At 41.7% G+C, this 20,507-nt stretch overlaps 1 protein-coding gene across 5 annotated transcripts in view; it reads left to right on the forward strand.

The window, feature by feature from the left end:
• ppp1r9bb (protein phosphatase 1, regulatory subunit 9Bb) overlaps nt 1-20,494 on the forward strand; it is a 47,828-nt gene extending 27,334 nt beyond the window's left edge. For all 5 annotated transcript variants that reach the window (XM_084077817.1, XM_084077820.1, XM_084077819.1 and 2 more), the window contains exons 6-13: nt 40-160; nt 3,229-3,333; nt 10,806-10,938; nt 15,264-15,416; nt 16,073-16,126; nt 18,275-18,504; nt 19,114-19,210; nt 19,578-20,494. In XM_084077817.1, the coding sequence (XP_083933943.1) occupies nt 40-160; nt 3,229-3,333; nt 10,806-10,938; nt 15,264-15,416; nt 16,073-16,126; nt 18,275-18,504; nt 19,114-19,210; nt 19,578-19,628 (944 nt within the window). In that variant the 3' untranslated portion in view covers nt 19,629-20,494. The remainder of the gene's footprint in view (nt 1-39; nt 161-3,228; nt 3,334-10,805; nt 10,939-15,263; nt 15,417-16,072; nt 16,127-18,274; nt 18,505-19,113; nt 19,211-19,577) is intronic.
• The last annotated feature ends 13 nt before the right edge of the window (nt 20,495-20,507 follow it).

Below are 20,507 nucleotides of genomic sequence, written 5' to 3' on the forward strand. Positions count from 1 at the left end.
AGTTTTGCCTTCATTCTGTCCCCCCTCTATCTTCCTCAGATGGTGACGGCCTGGGCATCAGTATCATCGGGATGGGTGCGGGGGCCGACATGGGCCTGGAGAAGCTGGGAATCTTCGTCAAGACCGTGACGGACGCAGGGGCGGCGCACAGGGATGGCAGGTACGTACAGTACTGACCGCTAGCTACCACCTTCGTGTTTGTTCTGCCGCATTGGGCTCAGTTCGCTTTCAATGCGGGCCCGGGCAATTAAACCGAATTTTGTCTGCTCATTCATTCCTTTGTGTCATCACTTCCAACTTCACTTGTTTAATTTTCCTGATTCCTGATTTTTGTATGGATAGTTTTATCACCACTTTTTAACAGCCTGCTCGGGGACTACAGATGGAAATTTGCCTCTGGGCTAACTCTGGCTCATTTACGTGGACGTGAAAACTGACATGTTGATTAATGTGCACTGTCCCTGGTAAATAAACAAATTGGATAAAATTGGTACCTGACCTAAAAATGCATGTTCTGTTTAATAAAGAGCTGGAGAGACAGGAAGACTCCTGTAACTGAACAAACACTCTAGCAATGAGTACTATCAGACTATAGAGCTATTTAACATTTATTTGAACAAAAAGAAAATCACTTACCCTACTTTTAATCTTGCTCATGTAGGTTAATTGAATAATTGAGAAGCAGTTTTTTATAATCTTTTCTCTTATATATCAATGAATTGCCACAAAAAATATATGCCCTGCCTGTATTATACTTTGTTGTACAACGGTGGCTTGCAAAAGTAGTTAAATGGGACACGTAGATCTAAATGCGAGCTTGTAGATTTATATTGCATTTTTGCTTATAATAGTGACAACATAATAATCGAGGCAAAAGTTTGAAATAATTGTGATATTAATTTGAAGTCATATCACCCAGCTCTCGTCTCGTCTGCGGCATTGGGCTCAGTCAGTACACTTTCATTTCCAAATGTTGACAAAATGCCTGGATCACATTGCCAGTCGATAAAGAAATGATTGAAAATTAAGCCACAGCTCACCAAGGTTCAGCTTATTCATTCCGCTGATTGAAGTGAAAATAACCCTGCTCTGCTAGACACACTGCCAATGTTCCTCCATTGTCAAAGACAAAGTTTGACAATGCGACAAAGGTGTGTCGCATATACAGGACATTAGCATTCACTGAGTTACCATTCACATGCAAGCACTAGTACTTGCATACTGACCAGGTTTGAATAGCCAAGGACATTCTGCCACTTTGAAGGCATTATTCCCTTAAGGTCTTTGTTTTGTAAACTAGTTAGCTACCCCAGAGGGAAGTGTTTTGTTATGTAACTTCTAGGAAGCGATGTGACTGCGGTTGAGCTTATAGATCTGCTATTTTCCTCTTCTGAGGGGAACATTAGCCGAAATTAGCAGATCTACAAGCCTACGAGGCGTTGTGGGCTTGTTGATCTGCTATTTTTGGCAAAAAGGTTTGGTGACATGAATCTTAACAAAACACTACACATTCACAGTGCTGTCTAACAAGTCTATGAAGCTGAATCTATGAAAAAAGTTTAATCTGCAACACAATTTTATACAATATGTAGTGGGGGTCCCTGCTTCATCTCTCTCTCAGCTAAAGGATCCTTGGCCTCAAAACATTGAAGATCCCTGCCCTAGACAGTAAGCACCAATAAGCTGCCTTGTCCTAACTATTACAGATTAAAAAGCCCGATTTAACGCGCAGCGGAGTCTCACGCCGAGATTAGCCGACCGCGGTGCCGTGACACCGAGGTCGCAACGGAGCATAAATTAGGCTTAAGTCGTCAGAAGAGCAGATTGTCGCTATTAAAAGGTTAAAAGGTGTTACAAGGTGTTAAAGGCTGCGGCTGCTGTTCAATTAGTTAATGGAACAGCTCTACACCTGCGTGAGAGGAAGTAAATCAGCCATAAACAAACGAATAACGTTAAACCGCTATGTTAATACCTCTTGCAAAAAGATGACTCTGACTCTGAGTGTTTGAACACCCCCAGGCACTGGGCGGGGTTTTACGAGTGAGTGTTGTTCGTCTGCGACGTTGACATTGACACTGTCACATTGACGTTGACATTGACACTGTCACATTGACGTTGACACTGACACTTACGTTGCCATCAAACGTGACGCAGTTTAGCCAGAAGTGAGCGCAGTGCCATAAAATAATTGCGTCTGTGAAGTGCTGGTGTTTCGGTTAACGAGCTCTCTCTCTCTCTCTCTCAGACTCTCACTTTGTCATTCTCTCTCTCTCTCTCTCTCTCTCTCTGTGTCAGTACTGCCAAGGGCAAATGCGAGTGAAAATTCAGATTCAACCCAGATCATAATGTTATATGGGGCAGAAACGTCACTACTAGGTCGAACAGGAGCTATATCAACCCTTACACATAAAAAATAATGTCTCTCATCTTGTCAGTCATGATGTCATTCTTTTGCCAGAATTGAGGCAGTTCTGAAGTCTGATGTTTGAATTGCTACCAACCTGACCCCAAACCCTGTATGGTTCATTGACCAGGGTCCCCCACGGGTCTGTACTTGGTCCCCTCCTTTTGTTCCCTCTACGCCAAATCTCTTTGTCGAAAATAGCTGAGAGCTTGTAGATCTGCTATTTTTGTCCGAATGTTTGTGTATATTTGCAGAATGTTCCCCTATTATGACGTGCTCAGAATATAGAGGCTAGGGTTCATGTGGTTTTAATGAACTGGCAGTTTTTGGTGCCTGAATTATTATCTTATCTTATCTTTTTCCAGTGCCAGCTCTCACAAAATAGGTGTGAAATTGGATTTCATATTGTCTTCCCGGAGGACTGATTTTTTTGTATTATTCTATATTGAATTCCAGAATTTCCAAACTGTCTTTCTGTAACCAAGTTACCAAAACTTGATTTGTATATGAAACTGGATCAAGCACTGTCATTTTTGCATTATTGTTTGTTTTTACATTTCTTTGTGTCATCACTTCCAATTTAACTTGTTTAATCTGTTTCCTGACTGAGTTCTATCTCCTGATTGGATACAATTGTTATCCTGACCTGAAAATGCATTTTCTGTCTGTGTGTGTGTGTGTGTGTGTGTGTGTGTGTGTGTGTGTGTGTGTGTGTGTGTGTGTGTGTGTGTGTGTGTGTGTGTGTGTGTGTGTGTGTGTGTGTGTGTGTGTGTGTGTGTGTGTGTGTGTGTGTGTGTGCGCGTGCGCGTGCGCGTGTTTTGCAGGATCCTGGTGAATGACCTGATAGTAGAAGTAGACGGGACCAGTCTGGTTGGAGTCACCCAGAGCTTTGCAGCCTCAGTGCTCAGGAACACCTCAGGAAGCGTCAAGTAAGACACTCCACATGAGTACAACCATGTAAAGCTGCCAAATCTAGAACTTATTGTCAAGGCCTCACTGTCAACGCGCCCGCCTTATTGTCAAGTGATATAATATGATATATTTATATACATCAATGGGGGTGCTTTCTCTGTGAAATCTGCTGGTGCAAAATGTATATACTGTAAGTAGGCTGCAGGGACGCAGATTTTTCCGTGTTTAAAAATCTTAGTTGTTTAATTAGCATTTTTGGCATGAATTCTGGCACGTGCCCCCCCAACCATCTGACCACTTAACACAGCAGCCTATTTGTGTTATTGTGTTCAGGCCCGGACTGCTGGTGTAGCGGTCCGGGCACCTAGGCTCCAAAGTAGCCTGACAGCACGTTGCGGGTTCGAGTCCCGATCCCGACGGCCTTTGATGCATGTTACTCCCCATCTCTCTCCCCATTTCCTATCAACCCACTATCCTATCAATAAAGACCTAAAAAAGCACAAAAATCTATCGTAAAAAAATATAAAAATCAATCGTGTTCCAGCTTGGATCAAAGGCACTAACATAGAATACATCGGTATCACAAGAAAACCCCTCTTTTCAAAGTAAAAAAAAAGTAAGAAAATACTGTCATTTCACATTATCTTTTTTAATATTAATGTTATATTATCATTCAAATCGTAGTGTTTTGCCAATTATTTGGGATCCCACTTGCAATGCCTGTTGTGGCACAGATTGGGAATCACTGAATTGTAGTAAAACATAAGCATGCTAACAGTAGCCTTGTAAAATAAAAATGCCGGTTCTTTGATGTGTGTGCGTGCCTTTGGCTGTCTTTACCATTGAGAGTCCAGTCTCCTTGACATCCACGTCGACCTTTGTCATGTACAAAACAATGTGTACAGTCATGTACACGGCTAATAGGTTATAGAATAATGTATGCATGGCAGTATGGAATGTGCCGGCTCTCTGATATGACTGAAAGTGGCTTCCTGTTTAAAGCTTAACAAAGACGTTCTCTGTGGGGTTGGGCAATCATGGCTCTTCCATGATTAAAATGAAAAAACACTGCTCTAGAGTGTTTCTCTCCCACTGTACGATTTGAAAACTTGAGTTACAAGTCACTTTGTAGATTTGGATTATCAACATGACAAAACATCCGTAGCAGCTGTACTTTGACTATTAAACAATAGCAGATTTGACATGCTGTGAGCCTGAGTAGTGAGTTTGAATTTGTGAGCAAATAGAGCCTGTATGCTTGCTCAGGGGAGAAACTGATTTTTGACCTGCAGGCATTACCACTTTGTCAACCAGTCATGTCAAACCAGCCACAACCAGCCGCATCTAAATGTCTCAATAGAATAGCAGGGAGACCAAATACAACCACCCCAAATGTATAAATGATCTTGTCAGTATCATGGTCAGTATCATGGTCAATATCATGGTCAGTATCATGTCAGTATCATGTCAGTAGCATAGTCAGTATCAGGGTTAGCATCATGTCGGTATCATGTCAGTATATCTTCATCATGTAAGAGCATACTCTACCATATAGATTGGACAAAATAACGTTTTATTCACTAAATAAAGTTACATCTATGGTTTATGTAAGAAAAGAAGAAGAAAACAACTAAACAAAAAAAAGGTACTTCTAACATTACATTGACCTTAGACCTATACATTTCCACATCCAGCCTCACAATTGTGTGTAATTAAAATCACCGTGGCAACAGCATACATATAGTCAACAAACACAGTTCATAATTATGACCAAGACGAGGTTAGTTATTAAGACAGTTCCGTCTCTGTCTAATCAGTGGAGGAAGATGTACACAGACTTATTTCTTAAATGAAAGTAGCAATACCACAGTTTACAAATACTCTGGTACATGTAACAGTCCTATCTTTAAACGTCACATCGCAACGTGTTGTGAGCTTGTACTGTAGATCGATTATTTTCAACTAGCAATAGTGTTATGTCTTAAGTGGTTAATTTATGTTTTGTAATTATAGTCTAAAAAAGTAACAAGCAACTAACGTTTTCAAATAATTGTAGTGGAGTAAAAAGTACAATATTTTCCTCTGAGATGCAATTTAAGTAGAAGTCGGGAATACTCAAATAAAGTACAAGTATCTCAGAATCGTGCTTAACCACTTAAACCCTATATGGTTGACCGGAGTCCCTCAGGGCTCCATACGAGTGCATTTTCTGTTTTCTGTTATTGTGGGGAAAGCATTCGCTGAAAATAACCGATCGACAAGCTTGTCGATCGGTTATTTTCCTGCAAAAACTTTCCCCACAATACAATACGGACGCTGTAAGTGATTTAAGTGTGTTTCAAGTGCTTAAGTGCAGTACTTGAGTAAATGTACTTAAGTTACTTCCCTCCACAGTAATTAAAAAGTGCCCGTGGCAACAGCACATACATACAGTGAAACAAACATAGTTAATCGTTATGAGCAAGACGAGGTCAGTGATTAAGTCTGCCGCAGTAGCCTTTCAATTTTCCCCGGCACTAACGCCTAATTAAACGACCACAAACATGGCGTCGCTGTGCGGCTGGAAACCTTGTATGTCCACTGTGGTAACACTGTTACTTTTCAGGATAATGGATAAAAGAGATTCTGTGTTCCAATAGATCTGTTAGTGGTTATTTTATTTAGTCACAAGCTCTTGTTAATACAATTACTGTACAATTTAAGCATTTTAGTAGACGCTCTTAACCAGAGTGACTTACAATATGCAAGGTAAGCACTTACATAGAACGCAGAGAGACACTGTAGTGCAGTGGTTCTCAAACTTTTTCATGTCGAGGACCCCCAAAATGATGTTTTTTTTTTTGGCTGCGGACCTCCCGTCTCAAAAAAAAAGAATTGTGCCAGGATTTTTCAAAAATAGCAGATCTACAAACTCACTCGTGTGGCACTCGGTGCTGCGCTATGAGCTTGTATATCTGCTATTTTTGAATAGCCAAAGTAAAAAATATGGTTAAAGTGGTTAAAATGATTGTGACGCCATATTAACTAGTTTTGCTGGGGACCCCCTGGTACACCCTCTAGGACCCCTGGGGGTCCCCGGAAGCCTCTTTGAGAACTAATGGTGTAGTAGTGTACTAGTGCCTCAGTAGGCCAGGATCACGGGTAAACCAAGAACCTAGCATCAGTCTAAACAATATAAATTACTATACCAAAACTATACCAGGTAACCATTGGTAACCAACAATGCAACGCCTCGTGAGCTTGTAGATCGGTTATTTTCACTCTTTTATGACAAAGTAGCATTCATATACGGAAAAAAACATACAATGCTGGAATATGGAGATACAAGGTTTCAGGCTGACGATAGTTCCTTGTCTCAGTCTATTTGTGTGACTGATGGTTCTATGAATTGGCCTCAGCTTCCTGCTCTCTACACTGGATTCATAATGCATGAGCTATCACTAAAACACACTGGGCCTCAATGGAGGGCCCAGAGACCCACAAGGGTCCTTGAAGGGCCTTCCAGAGGGTCGACTAGCTAAATTATTGATAGAGTTAAGAACCATTATGGAGCCGTTAACAGGTCTGTAAGCTCTGAGAGTGTACAAATGGAACGGAATGGTCCCATTTGGTTCCATTTGTACACTCTCAGAGTTGAATTAGCACTGATGATTTTGCAGTGTAATGGGGTCCCAGAGATGAAATGATATCAAATGGGGGTCTGTGGCCCTAATGCATATCAAACTGGGGGTCATTGAACTGATATTTTCACTATATTTGAAATGGAGCTCAAGTGGTTAATTACCAGCTCAGTGGCCTTGTGGTTAGAGTGTCTGCCCTGATATTGGGATGTCGGGGTTCGATCTATCTATGCCAAAGACTATAAAAATGGGACCCAATGCCTCCCTGCTTGGCACTCAGCATCAAAAGGTTGGATTTGGGGACAAGTCCCTACGACACACTGTACTAGTGTCATGTCCAGGAGGTGTACTTGTACATCATGGCTGGGAATGCAGGACAGTGGTTTTCAACCCTTTTCATATCAAGGTCCATTATTTATCCGGCATTTGAGCCACGGACCACCATTTGATGAGATTTAGACTCTCAGACCCAAGACTTAGAATATTTTGTTGTCGTTGAATGAGATTTTGTCCACAATTCCATGCTGTATTGATGTTGGTACCATTGGGAGAGATAACTAGGCAAACGTTAATCAATAATAAGTCATGCAAAATGATGTTTAATAATAAATTAACTCTTGAGAGCGTAAAATGAAACCAAATGGACCCGTAAGGGTCCATTTGGTTTCATTTTACGCTCTCAAGAGTTAAAGATCTATAAGGGTTCACCAACTATCCATCATTTAGCTGGGGACCACCTGGAACAACCCCAAGGACCACTGGTGGTCCCCGGACCACTGGTTGAGAACCACTGATGTAGGAGATAGGCCCCTGTCCTATGGGCCACATGGCTTAGCAATTCATTGTGTGGTTTTCCCCACTTCTAAAAATGTAGTGGTGTCAAAAGTAAAATATTTTTCTTTAAGATGTAGTGGAGTGAAAGTCATAACAAGCATCCAAAAATACTCAAAAATATATATGTAAGTACAGTACTCAACTCAACCCAAAGTGCCGTACAGCTAAACAACTACTGTACAAGCAAACAATGCAATATAAACAGACAATAGCATACAATGAAATAAGCGCAAACAAACAAACAAACATTAGCACCAGTGAGGGAAAACAGGGCTACAACAGCTGTCGCTGAAGGCCAGGGAGAAGAAGAAACAAGTCTTTAATAAAGGATTTAAAAATAGCCATCGACTGGGGCAGCTTTGATACTCGAGTAAATGTACTTGGTTTACTGTCCTACCACACTGTGCGCGAGACGAAGTACAAATCAGGCATAACAATTACCACAATAGCTGAACCGCTAAGCTGTGAATTATGAATGAGCCCCGGATGACAAAGGAGAGCTTTGGGAACCGTCGAGTCCACCAAAAAAAAAACCTCCGCGCCGGCCCGGGTTGGAAATAGCCTCCTGGCATTTCCCAAATGATACTTCTGATGGCGGCTTGTGTCTGTTACTGATAACTATGCTTTCTGCGGCCCCGACCGAGTGGAATCTTTTGGACGGGATTCAACATGCCTGGAAAAGGATGTAATCATCATGACCCTGTTTGACTTCCCCGCCGTGGAGATGTAAATCTCAGTCGATGGAAAGTACATTTACTCTAAGTACTGTACTTAAGTCTCAGAGGCAATTGTCTTGTTTTACTCCAGTATAATTATTTGAATACGTTAGTTACTAGTTACTTTTCAGGTTTAGATTATTACAAACATACATAACCATTTACAGACCTGTTTTATCCACTATTTTCGAAACATTATGAAAAAAATGTTTTACTTTTTCTTTGGTACTGTAACCCATTTAGACCTGAGGCCAATTCTACAGAATGTCTTCTAAATCCTAACAGTTTTCTGAAAAAAACACGTCTCTAAGTCAGTGGTTCTCAAACCTTTTCATGTCAAGGACCCCCAAAATTATATGTATTTGGCCGCCGACCCCCATCTGAAAATATTTGATTCCAGGGACCCCCCAATGCAAAGAATTTAGTTTAAAATGTTCGCTTAAAGAATATATATATTCAAAGATTTGCAAAAAATATATAAACGCCATGAGCTTGTATATCTGCTATTTTTGAATAGCCAAAGTATAAAATAATGCTTTTCAGCTAAAATCTAAAATGACACAGATGCTTTCCCCGTTTTAACGGGTTATGTATATTTAGATTTGAATAGAGAACTTTTACATGTATCAGAGTATTTCTACATTGTGGTATTGCTACTTTTACTTAAGCAAAAGTAAAAAAATCTGAGCAGTTCTACTCCACCACTACTGTAGATGTAAATAATGTGCAGTGAGTTGGAGAGATCAGGAGGAGGACGGGCAGGATGTGGTGAGAGCCAGTGTAGCGTGTCAAACTGGCTGCGGGTTCCGCAACAACAAGAGGCAAATATGTCGTCAAAGGAGGAAGAATAACTTGACTGTCATGCTGAGCGATGACAGCACACACACACACACACACACACACACACACACACACACACACATTATCATAAATCCAGAGGTCATGGTGGAACCATGGCAGCTGCCTCAATGGAGCCGTGACAATAGACAACCCATCAATTCTATTTAACCCAGGCCGACTCTAAAAATGCCTTCTAAATCAGCAGTACAAATCATCCGGGCGATTTTACTCATATGGATATGAAGCATCGACTGAAGGTGGATAAACACTAGAAACGAGTCAAACGACCCAACGATTTTGGCTGCGGACCCCCTGTCTCAAAAAATATTTAGCAGATCTACAAACTCATAGCGTGGCACTCGGTGCTGCGCTATGAGCTTGTATATCTGCTATTTTTGAATAGCCAAAGTAAAAAATATGGTTAAAATGATTCCTAAAATGTTCCTGTGAACGCGGCTGCTGTAGGGACAGTGATTGCAGGCCCGGGAGTGTAGTTTTTAAGACTTTTAAGGCAGAATTAATTACATTTTCTCCTTAAACAGGCTTAAAATAACGCCTCGACCCAGGGGGACAGCGCCCTCTAGCGGCAGTGACGTCAGACTTTGATGCTCTATTGTGCTATGAGCTTCAGGCAGCCACCTACTCCTATACCCGACACCAGGGTCTAAATATCTCAGCTCCATAAGAGTAGAGTAGTCAATAAGAGTATGGGGAGACCACCGCCAACCACTGCACATGTACTAGTTATATTGTATTAACTGAATCAGTTTTGATTCACTGCTATACTGTACCAGTACACCACCAAATTCAAAACACAGACCCAAAACGTGTTGGTGCTGCACTCAACTTGTGTAAGTTGTGCATTGGTTTCTTACTATGTACTGTAGCCTACTTTTGGAGGTACTGTACACTTGCTTTAACCACTTTCAACCACTTTCAACCTCCCTATTCTAAGCCTGTCATTATGGGTGAACATTTTCAAAGATACATAAGTGCCGTGTTATGAGCTTGTAGATCCGCTATTTGTTTGGGGGGGGGGTATGCCTTTTATTTAGAGAGGGATAGGGAAAGTAGGCTGACAGGAAATGGGGAGAGAGATGGGGGGGGGTGACACGCAGTAAAGGTCGTGGGGAACGGGAGTCGAACCCGCGACACGCTGTCAGGCTGGCATTGCAGCCTAGGAGGGTGCCTGGACCGTCACACTACGGCCCAGGCCTAGATTGGCTATTTTTGGAACATTTTTGAATAGGCCCTAAGTGGTTAAAGAATAAAGTATGGAAGCTTTATTACATTTGAATGGTGCCACACAACTGGTACTGTAGGTTTATTTACAGTGTCTTTTAAATTAACCTTTAACCACAGGAATGTAGGACACTGTAATGTTAGTAATTACAGTAGATAATGGGCGGTGGAGACAAAAATGGTAACATAAATGCCATTCCCCCACGTGTGTGTGTGTGTGTGTGTGTGTGTGTATAGGTTTCTGATTGGACGAGAGAAGCCGGGCGAGCAGAGCGAGGTTGCCCAGCTGATCCAGCAGACCCTGGAACAGGAGCGATGGCAGAGGGAGATGATGGAGCAGCGCTACAACCAGTACATGGATGAACAAGAGGTTAGCAGCAGCTGTCTGCATGACTACACACATAGATTCAAGTTCTCAGTCGCCACACAGCTGTCATTTGGATTCCATTAGAAGCCAGCATGTCTTCTATGGAAGCATGTTGCACAGCGAAAATAGCCGATCTACAAGCTCTCAATGCATCTGTGAGAGCTTGTAGATCGGCTATTTTCGGTTATTATTTTAAGATTACAGCATTTGAACTGGTCAAGCTAGCAATCTACTCAGAAGCATCTTCCATAAAATCTTAATAGTCTCGGGTAAAGCCTCAATCTGTGATTTCTTCCCCCGGTTGGCAGTATGTAGAACAGCAGGAACAATTTTTACTAAAACATCATAATTTTACATATTGTGTTAATGTTTAGGAATCAGTGCTAGTGTGTGTGTGGGGGGGTCACCGTTCACACTTATTCACACATCGCACATTAGTTTGTCTTATTTGTCTTTTTTCCACACAACAGCGTAACAATGAGCACAGCGACAAGCCCACAACAGCCTGAAAAAACAACTGCACACTGAAGAGAAACGATTGATGATTTAATATTACAGCCACGTTAATTATGATTCAATCTGCTATTACAGACAGACAAACTGAAACTGCACAGCGGCAGACAACGTTGGAAAGAGAAACTTCAGCCTAATAACACGTCCTGCTCCTTGTATTTGCACAGCGGCATCATTACAAGAACAAACTAAAACACACAGGTCCTAAGTAAATTAGGCATTACAAAGCAGCATAATGCACACATTAAATGAACAGCGGCCATCTGCCGTAATTTAATTACAACAAAACACAGTCCTGCTGCATGACGCATACAGTATAGACAATCAGTTAACCAATTTAAACTATTAACAGGACAAGTACTCAGATAGTACAATACAATATTCAATGGAGAGGCAGAGATCTGGGTGAGAGGGAGACAAGAGAGAGAGAGAGAGAGAGAGAGCAACCATTGTTACAAAGATAAAAACTATTATGCAGGCACAGACGTGAGCTGCACAGCATAAAATAAAGCCATCTTACCTGGAGTCACAGGGCAACAAACGTAGTCCTTGCCATGCCAAAACAAATCCGATATGCGTTTCTGCTGATTTGCCATGGTGTTCACTGACAGTATGTGAGAGGCTGTCAGTAACTATCATTGCGCCTTCCCTATTGAACTTTGAAGTGACACGGTAGCAGGTTGACCATGTGCAGCACCTTTTTCAAAAAGTATTGTATTCCTCAAAGTTAAATACATTATTGTTTTAATATATATGTGTGTGTGTGTGTGTATATATATATATATATATATATTTTAAAAAATATATATATTTATTCCCTTCCCACCACCAGGGGGGCTGCAGCCCCCATAGCCCCATAGTTCCCACACCACTGGGTATGGATTCTGAGTTGTTGCTGGGTCTGTGTCTGGAGTGGAACTGAATCTGTCTGGCTTTTATAGAGGCTGGTAATTGGGGTGGCAGCAATTCCAGATCAGCTGCAGGTGTGCCAGCCTGGGTGAGAGGAGAGACAGTGGGGGTTATTGAGTGATTGAGGGAATGATGTCATGGCCACACGCAACAGGAGCCCACTTGTTGCCGGTTCGATTCCCCCGAACCGGCAGGACAAATCTGGGTGGGGAAGTGAATGGTCACCACACACCCCTCCCCACTGAAGGGCCCTTGAGCAAGGCAGTGGAGACCTAAGCTATGAGCCTCAGTCATTGAATATGCATTCCTTCTTAATGTATTCATAAGTTAAGTGGCGAGGCCGTGCACCTGGCACGCTTTCACCACAAACAAAACACACAGTGCTGTAGATGGGTCGCCATAGTAACAACAGAACAGCCTTAATTCATTCACAGTCCACTTGACCACAGATTACAGCTTTTATTATATCGTTGCTGTCGGGTGGAAACCTTGTATGTCCAAAACTGTACATTTTTGTGTCATTATTTGAACAAAAACAATAATTAAAGAAATTGTGAAATTATCCGATCTTGTGAGCTTGTAGATCTGATATTTTCACTACTTTTGTGTGACGCTCTTCTATGATGAAGAAGGGCATTCATTTATGAAAAAAACATAACAAGTTGAAACGTGGAGATACAAGGTTTCTGCCCGACAGTGACGATATTATGCTTGCAACCTGCAGGCATAAATTACACCCGTTCAAAATGGAAATCACCTTTTGCAATCATGATGAGCGGACCTCGTGGCCATGTGTCCTTGGTTCCCGTCCAGCTTTAGGACTGGAATATTTGTGCTGATCGTATCGTTTTTTTCTGGGCAGAAATCTTGTGTTGTGGACATTGGCTAAACTGCTAGTATTAACATTGATTTTAAGATTCGACTGATTACAATTAAAGTCCTGCACGGACAGGCTCACAGTTTACATTTCCGATATGCTGATCTCTTACACAAGCCAGCGTGAGGCCTTGGATCCTCAGGAACTGCCCTCCTGGTTGGCAAGTCTCACCTATAGCCAGACAACTATTCCACAATCTCTGAGTGCTATGTACTGTAGTCTGAGTCTGGAATTACACCTCCGGAAAGGGAACATTTCTGTTCACGGAAATATATATATCTTTTATTGATTTAACATTTATTTTGGGGTTTTTATGCCTTTATTGACAGGACAGTAGGCTGACAGGAAATGGGGAGAGAGATGGGGAGTGACACGCAGCAAAGGCCGTCAGGATCGGGACTCGAACCCGTAACACACTGTCAGGCTAAACTGAGCCTAGGTGCCTGGACCGCTACGCCAGCGGGCCACGGAAATAGATTTTTAAAAATATCATTACATTTTATTTTTGAATTTCCATTTCTGATAAGAAATATAGGCTTTGGTTATTTTGATTTATATTAAGACACATTTGCGCGACTGTTAAGTCTAAACGGAAGCGGGAGGAGGGTGTCTGGTAATCAGAAGGTCATCGGTTCACCTCTCAGCCCTTGGGTCTTATGTGTCGAAGTGTCCCTGAGCAAGACACTGACTGACCGCTTAACTGCCCCCCCCAACGAGTTCTCATCATAATCATCTGAGCAACCATCAGCTGGCTGAACCTGAAACTGAATCCCCCCCGCAGTACTAACAAAGGTCTCCCTTTCCCTTACTCAATGGTTCTCAACATTAGGGACCCCTACGCGTCTGTACGTCCGAGATTGCATTAACCTTTGTACACTCTTGGAGTTATATAAGCACTGAGGATTTTACGGTGTAGATTTAGGTTTCACGTATTGTACAGTTCAGTGATTCCCATTCATTTCAAGGACGCCTGAACAGTGTCCTAACATAATAAAATTATAATTCAATTTTTTGGGGGGGGGCAAAGCAAGATAAGAAATAAAAGAGAAGTGGTTTCCCACATCATATTAACATGCCTTGCATTTGGTCAACATGCTTTGCAAATGGTTCCTAAAGCTAAAAATAGCTCACATTATGGCTTTCATCAGCACCATGTCAACAACAGGGGCTGCTGACATGTGCTTCTTGACAAGTGTTAAAAAAAAAGAACAAGGGGTTCACAGCCTGCAGTCGCTGGACTTGGAGTGTGGCACCACCTAGTGTTCATCTGATGCTACTTCAGCACAAAATGCACAGTAAAACTTTGACATTCATGTAAGGTGGTGACGGTTCTAATGCACAGTGGTGGACAGTAACAAAGTACATTTACTTGAGTATTTGTATTTTTGAAAGAACTAATATATATATGTATTTTTGACTTCCATTACATTTCCTGGAAGGGGAAAAGTACATTATGAATTAACCTCTTAAGCCCTATTTCAAATATTATAAAAAATAGCAGATCTACAAGCTTGTAGTTGTGCTATGTCTAGTATTACTGATTGATTGATGTTTAAAATGTTTTCTGGAAAGTAATCCATTTTCTGTTTAAATTCTAGTACAGCAATATTGCTATTAAAAGGAAAAGGTACTTTGTAATTTTTACGTTTGAATAAGCAAGTACCCCAGTACTTTAACTCAAGTACAACATTTGACAGAGCAACTTTTCACATGTAAATGGTAAATGGTGCATTTATATAGTGCTTTTATTCAAAGCGCTTTACATAGATTGTGCATTACATTCACACACACACATTCACCCACCGATGGCAGAGTAAACCATGCAAGGCACCAACCTGCTCATCGCGAGCATTTAGGGGTTCTTGCTCAAGGACACTTCGACACTAACTCTGGGGGGAGCTCCAGGATCGAACTGGGAACCTCGCGGTTTCCACCCTTTTTGAGTACTTTGTCCACCATATAACACAGTCTGTGGTTTAAAAGATGTGTGTAAAAAAACATTTCCTATCTCTCCTCCTCTCCTCCGCAGGGTGGCGAATACGGCACAGACGAAGAGGAGGAGGACGACGAGGACGTCAGCCCTTCCTACCCCAGCGCCATCGAGGTGTTTGACCTGGCGGAGAACGAGGACATGTCCCCCCTGGAGACCGACCCGGAGAAACTGGCCCACAAGTACAAGGAGGTGAGCAAACATCATGTCCCTGATTAACCCTTTAAGACCGGGAACGCATCTGTGTGTCATTTTAAGATTTCTTTGGGCTATTCAAAAAATAGCAGATCTACAAGCTCATAGCGCGGCACCGAGTGCCGCGCTATGAGCTTGTAGATCTGCTATTTTTGAAAAATCGTGAAAGTTTGTGCAAATCTTTGTCAAATGTCTCAACAAATGTCTTAATTTTTCAGGAAAAAAAAACTATTGTTGCTATATCAGTGGTGCTCAAACTTGTTCTTGTCAAGGACCCCCCAAAATGATATGTTTTTGGCCACCTATCCCCATCAAAATATGTTGTTCCAGGAACCCCCCCAGAAGCAAAGATTTGAGTTAAAAATGTTGTTTAAAAAATATACATGTATTCAACACAAAATGTTCAAGATTTGCCGCGCTATGAGCTTGTAGATCTGCTATTATTGAATAGCCCAAAGTATAAAACAATGGTTACAGCTAAACATCTAAAATGACACAGTATGCGTTCCCGGTCTTTATGGATTAAATCCACCCTGTCTGTTCACCTCTGAGGCTCAAGTGTATCTAAGGTCCACGTCTGTGTCTAAAATTCTGATCTCTGTCTCTGTCTCTCTCTGTCTCTCTCTCTCTCTCTCTCTCTCTCTCCATCTCAGCTTCAGATAAAACATGCTGTCACCCAGGCTGAGATCCAGCAGCTGAAAAGGAAGGTTAGTTATTCATTATTAATCTTTCAAGACAGACACAAACTCTTTCACCCTCTACGAATGCTATGCAGTCTATAAAAATGGGCCTGTTCGTTTGCCATTTGCGTTCACGAAAATGTATTGAAAAAAGGTGTCTTTAAAATATATTTTGGATTTTTCCATTTCTGCGTCTGAGTAGACAAACCTACGAACCTGCAAACGGAAGTGGGGTGGGGATTGGTGATTTATTTTCCGGCCGAACGGTATTTTAATGACGGCGCGCGCACGGCACGCACACACCACCCACAGTTTAATTTACCTTAAAGTAGTTAACATGTTTTTATAGGATTTTTTTTTAAGTCTTTTTAAACTAATACAAATTCAAGGAATGCCATGAATTATAGAGCTTTGAACGAGTATCTTTCTCTTCTTCGACGGTGGCTGAGGCATTGCTGCGTGCAGATAGGATACTGGCAGCAGCCCTACTGAAGCCAACATACTGTGTTGCTCACCGTGTAGCCTATAGAATAGATTGATTGATTGATTGATGTACTTGGGGGGGGGGGGGGGGGGGGGGGGGCGGGTTTTAGCGTACACGCGCGTGCTCTGTACCGTGCCGTACCTTGTGCATGGAAAATGTACCGGCCACACGCCGTCCTACTCCGTGTGGCCCCCATGACACCATGAAAAATTGCATGAGTCAGAAGTCTGTCTCAATAGACAAGGTTATTCATAGAAACACTCAAGGGACTGATAGACGAATTACTGTAAATGTCTGACTTTCCTCCTGCAACATGAAAACCTACACGTGTTCTCATGTCCAAACTCATCATGTTTCACCGTTTTTGGTCAGGTCAGGCCTCTGGTGTCTGACGCCGAGGATGCCCTTTCACGTACTGTGTTGACAACCATAACCCATTCTGAGTCAACAGTCTGAGTCAACAGTAGCAGGCTCGAGCTCCACGAGGCATCCCAGAGCGGTGCTACAACGTGCCTGCCTTGTTGGCAATGTGTTGAACACGTTTTTCAATGTTGAGTCCACCTGTCACGTGCGCGAGGTATATCTATTTCAGACGATGTGGGAGTTCTATAGGTACTGGCTAAGTGTATTGGACTGCCGCGCACATCTCAAACATGACGCAAGAGCATTCACTGAACAGACGCTTGGGGCACTGGATTTGACGAGTAGTGTGCATGAGAATGTGTCGGACAAAACACATGTATTTAACTTGGTACAGTGTCTGCCTACAGTAATTGTTCTTCACTTTCCAGCTGCTTCCATATTAAATGCTAAAGCACCTCTTAATTAAAATGTGACCTGAAGGCAGTCTTTCAGCAATTACAAGACTAGACTCACAAAAGTGCACGGTTCGGAGAAAAGTGCAATGAACATTTGACAGACTACAATTAAACTACCGAAAATATTTTTTTATAAACTTGCCTTTTCCAAGCCAAGCACTATATAGCTATTGCTATAACTATATTGTTCACCATTGTCTTTGTTATAGCTGTGGTGTGGACTCATTAGGCTAGAGTTAAGGGCCATTCACACCAAGCACGATAACTATAAATATGTCGTTTAAAAAATGATTCTGACTCAAATGGATGGCAGTGTCCACACCACAACTATAACGACAAGTATAGTCGTGGACGTTATGAACGATAACGAAACATTGACAGCCATTCAACATCCATCAGAAGGACATCTGGAATGAAGTCTGTCACTGACCCTCGGAAAGTTTTGTTATTAACGAAGATGAGGAGACTATTATGAAGCCGATGCTAGCTGGTAGGCTAAACTGTCATTATCTCAGGTAGGGTACAGCTGTCTCGCCTCCTTAAAGATTATCCATATATCCTATTCAAAAGTTCCCAAACGTTTCAGCTTGAGACCCAAAAGATACATTTGGTGTCTCCCTGGGACCCAAACTTACAAAAATGCAATCAGAAATAGTGACAATAGCAATCTACAAGCTCACAAGATTTTGGGAAAAGTGTTAGAATAAAAAAAAAAAGAAACTCTTTAGAAATAACAATTAAAAACATTGTAGGAAACAAAAACCATAAAAGGGATATTTACAAAAACAAAAGCCTTCCGTGACTCAAAAACGAACAATAGCTTGAGGAAACAATGTATACCTAATGACGGTATTATTATGGGATGTGTTTCAGCTGCACCACGCGGAGCAGGACAAGCAGCGCTGGCGGATGGACAAGGCCCAGCTGGAGCAGACGCTGCAGGAGAACAAGGAGCGCATGGAGAAGCTGGAGGGCTACTGGATGGAGGCCCAGAGCCTGTGCCAGGCGGTGGACGAGCACCTGAAGGAGACCCAGGCCCAGTACCAGGCCCTGGAGCGCAAATACGGCAAGGCCAAGCGCCTCATCAAGGAGTACCAGCAGAAGTAAGAGGGACACGCTTATTATTCGGGTGGAATTCTCATTATGACCAAAGCTGTTACTTTTCAGGAATTGGAAGAGAGAGAAAAAAGGAACGCGTGTTCCAATAGAGCAGTGGTTCTCAACCAGTGGTCCTTGAGGGGGTTCCAATTGGTCCCCAGCTAAATTATGGAGAGTCGATAACCAAATGGACCCTTATAGATCTTTAACTCTTGAGAGTGTAAAATGAAACCAAATTAATGACCCGTAAGGGTCATTAATTTTACGCTCTCAAGAGTTAAATTATTGTTAAACATCTGCATTAGTTAATTTTCAAGAAGTCTCCACAATTAGAGAATGTAGAAGAATTGTTATTTTGATCAACTTCATCTCACCTATTGGTACCAACATCAATACAGCATGGAATTGTGGACAAAATCGTATCCAACAACAAAATATTCTATGTTTGGGTCTGAGAGTCTAAATAGTCTGAGAGTCACAATAGATTGTACACTAGACAATAATTTTCTGAGAGTCAGAATAGGGACACCATGAGTTTTAAAGTTTAATTAACACTCGTTAGGACATTGTCGTGCGCATGGTTCATGACCAATATGTTTGTCTTGGTTTGGCAGGGAGATCGAGTACCTGAAGAAGGAGACCCAACGATGTGCACAAGATGGAGCTGAGACCTCCCTGCTCAAAGAGGAGTCAGGACAGCTCCAGGAACAGGTAGGAGGTTACCTAGAAGTGTGCTTCTCAAAGTGGGTCAGAATCATGTCAGTATCATGGTCAGTATCATGCTCAGTATCAGGTCAGTATCAGGTCAGTATCATGTTAGTATCATGGTCAGTATCATGCTCAGTATCAGGTCAGTATCATGGTCAGTATCATGTCAGTATCAGGTCAGTATCAGGTCAGTATCATGGTCAGTGTTATGGTCAGTATCATGTCAGTATCATGTACTGTAAGCCTCTAGGCTTCTAAACTTCTCCTGCTAATATGGTTATACGCATTTATTTCATCCGTTTTTAGCTAATAAATAAAACTCAAAACTAGTTGCTTTACACCCACTGACCATATTTAAACCTTCTTTTAGGTGGCCGACCTGGAATGCAGGGTTGAGGAGCTGAAGTCGGAGCCTTTATAATGGCCTTGATCATTCCCTGGTACCTCCATGAAAAGCAAAGGACTTGAACAAGATGGAGGATGACATGATAGTGTTGTTGTACTTTTACAGTGAACCGCAGGGTATTTCTTGTCTCTAACGTTTAAGCTTGGTTTCTGGTTGCCTACTGCAGCGATTCTCAACCTTCTGGGGCCGCGAGGGTATCGCACCTGGGCCCCCAAATAATTGGCAGACACTACGATTTTAATGATAATATAACATTAATATAAATATATATAAATATATATATATATATATATACACATGAAATTATGTTTCTTTAAAACCGTTTTAAAAACGTTTTAATTGTAATACTGCTAAATAGGAACTATTATTGGCTTGGATTCATAGATAGATCCAAGCCAGAGCACAATCAATTGATTAATCGTAACATGTTCTGAAAATGCACCCGTCGGACTACTTAACCTATTAAAACCGGGAACACATCTGTGTAACCACTTTAACCATTATTTTATCCTTTGGCTATTCAAAAATTGCAGATATACAAGCGCATAGCGTGGCACTGAGTGCTGCGATATAATCTTGTAGAGCTGCTATTTTTGAAGAATCTTTGAATATTAATATATTTTTTAAAGCAAGCATTTTAACTCAAATCTTTGCTTTTGTGGTCCCTGGAACAACATATTTTGAGTTGGGGGGTCCGCAGCCAAATACATATCATTTTGGGGGTCCTTGACAGTTTGACAAAGTTTGAGAACCACTGATTATAACAACATAAGTTTAAAAAAAAACTGTTAGCATTTAGAATTTTGGAGAATCCCCAGAAGCAAAGATTTGAGTGCACACATTTTTCAAAAACAATAGCAGATCTACAAGCTTGTATATCTGTGGGCCACGTGT

Source organism: Gymnoscopelus microlampas (genome assembly GCF_963454915.1).
Source record: "Gymnoscopelus microlampas genome assembly, chromosome: 14".
Classification (NCBI taxonomy): Eukaryota; Metazoa; Chordata; class Actinopteri; order Myctophiformes; family Myctophidae; genus Gymnoscopelus; species Gymnoscopelus microlampas.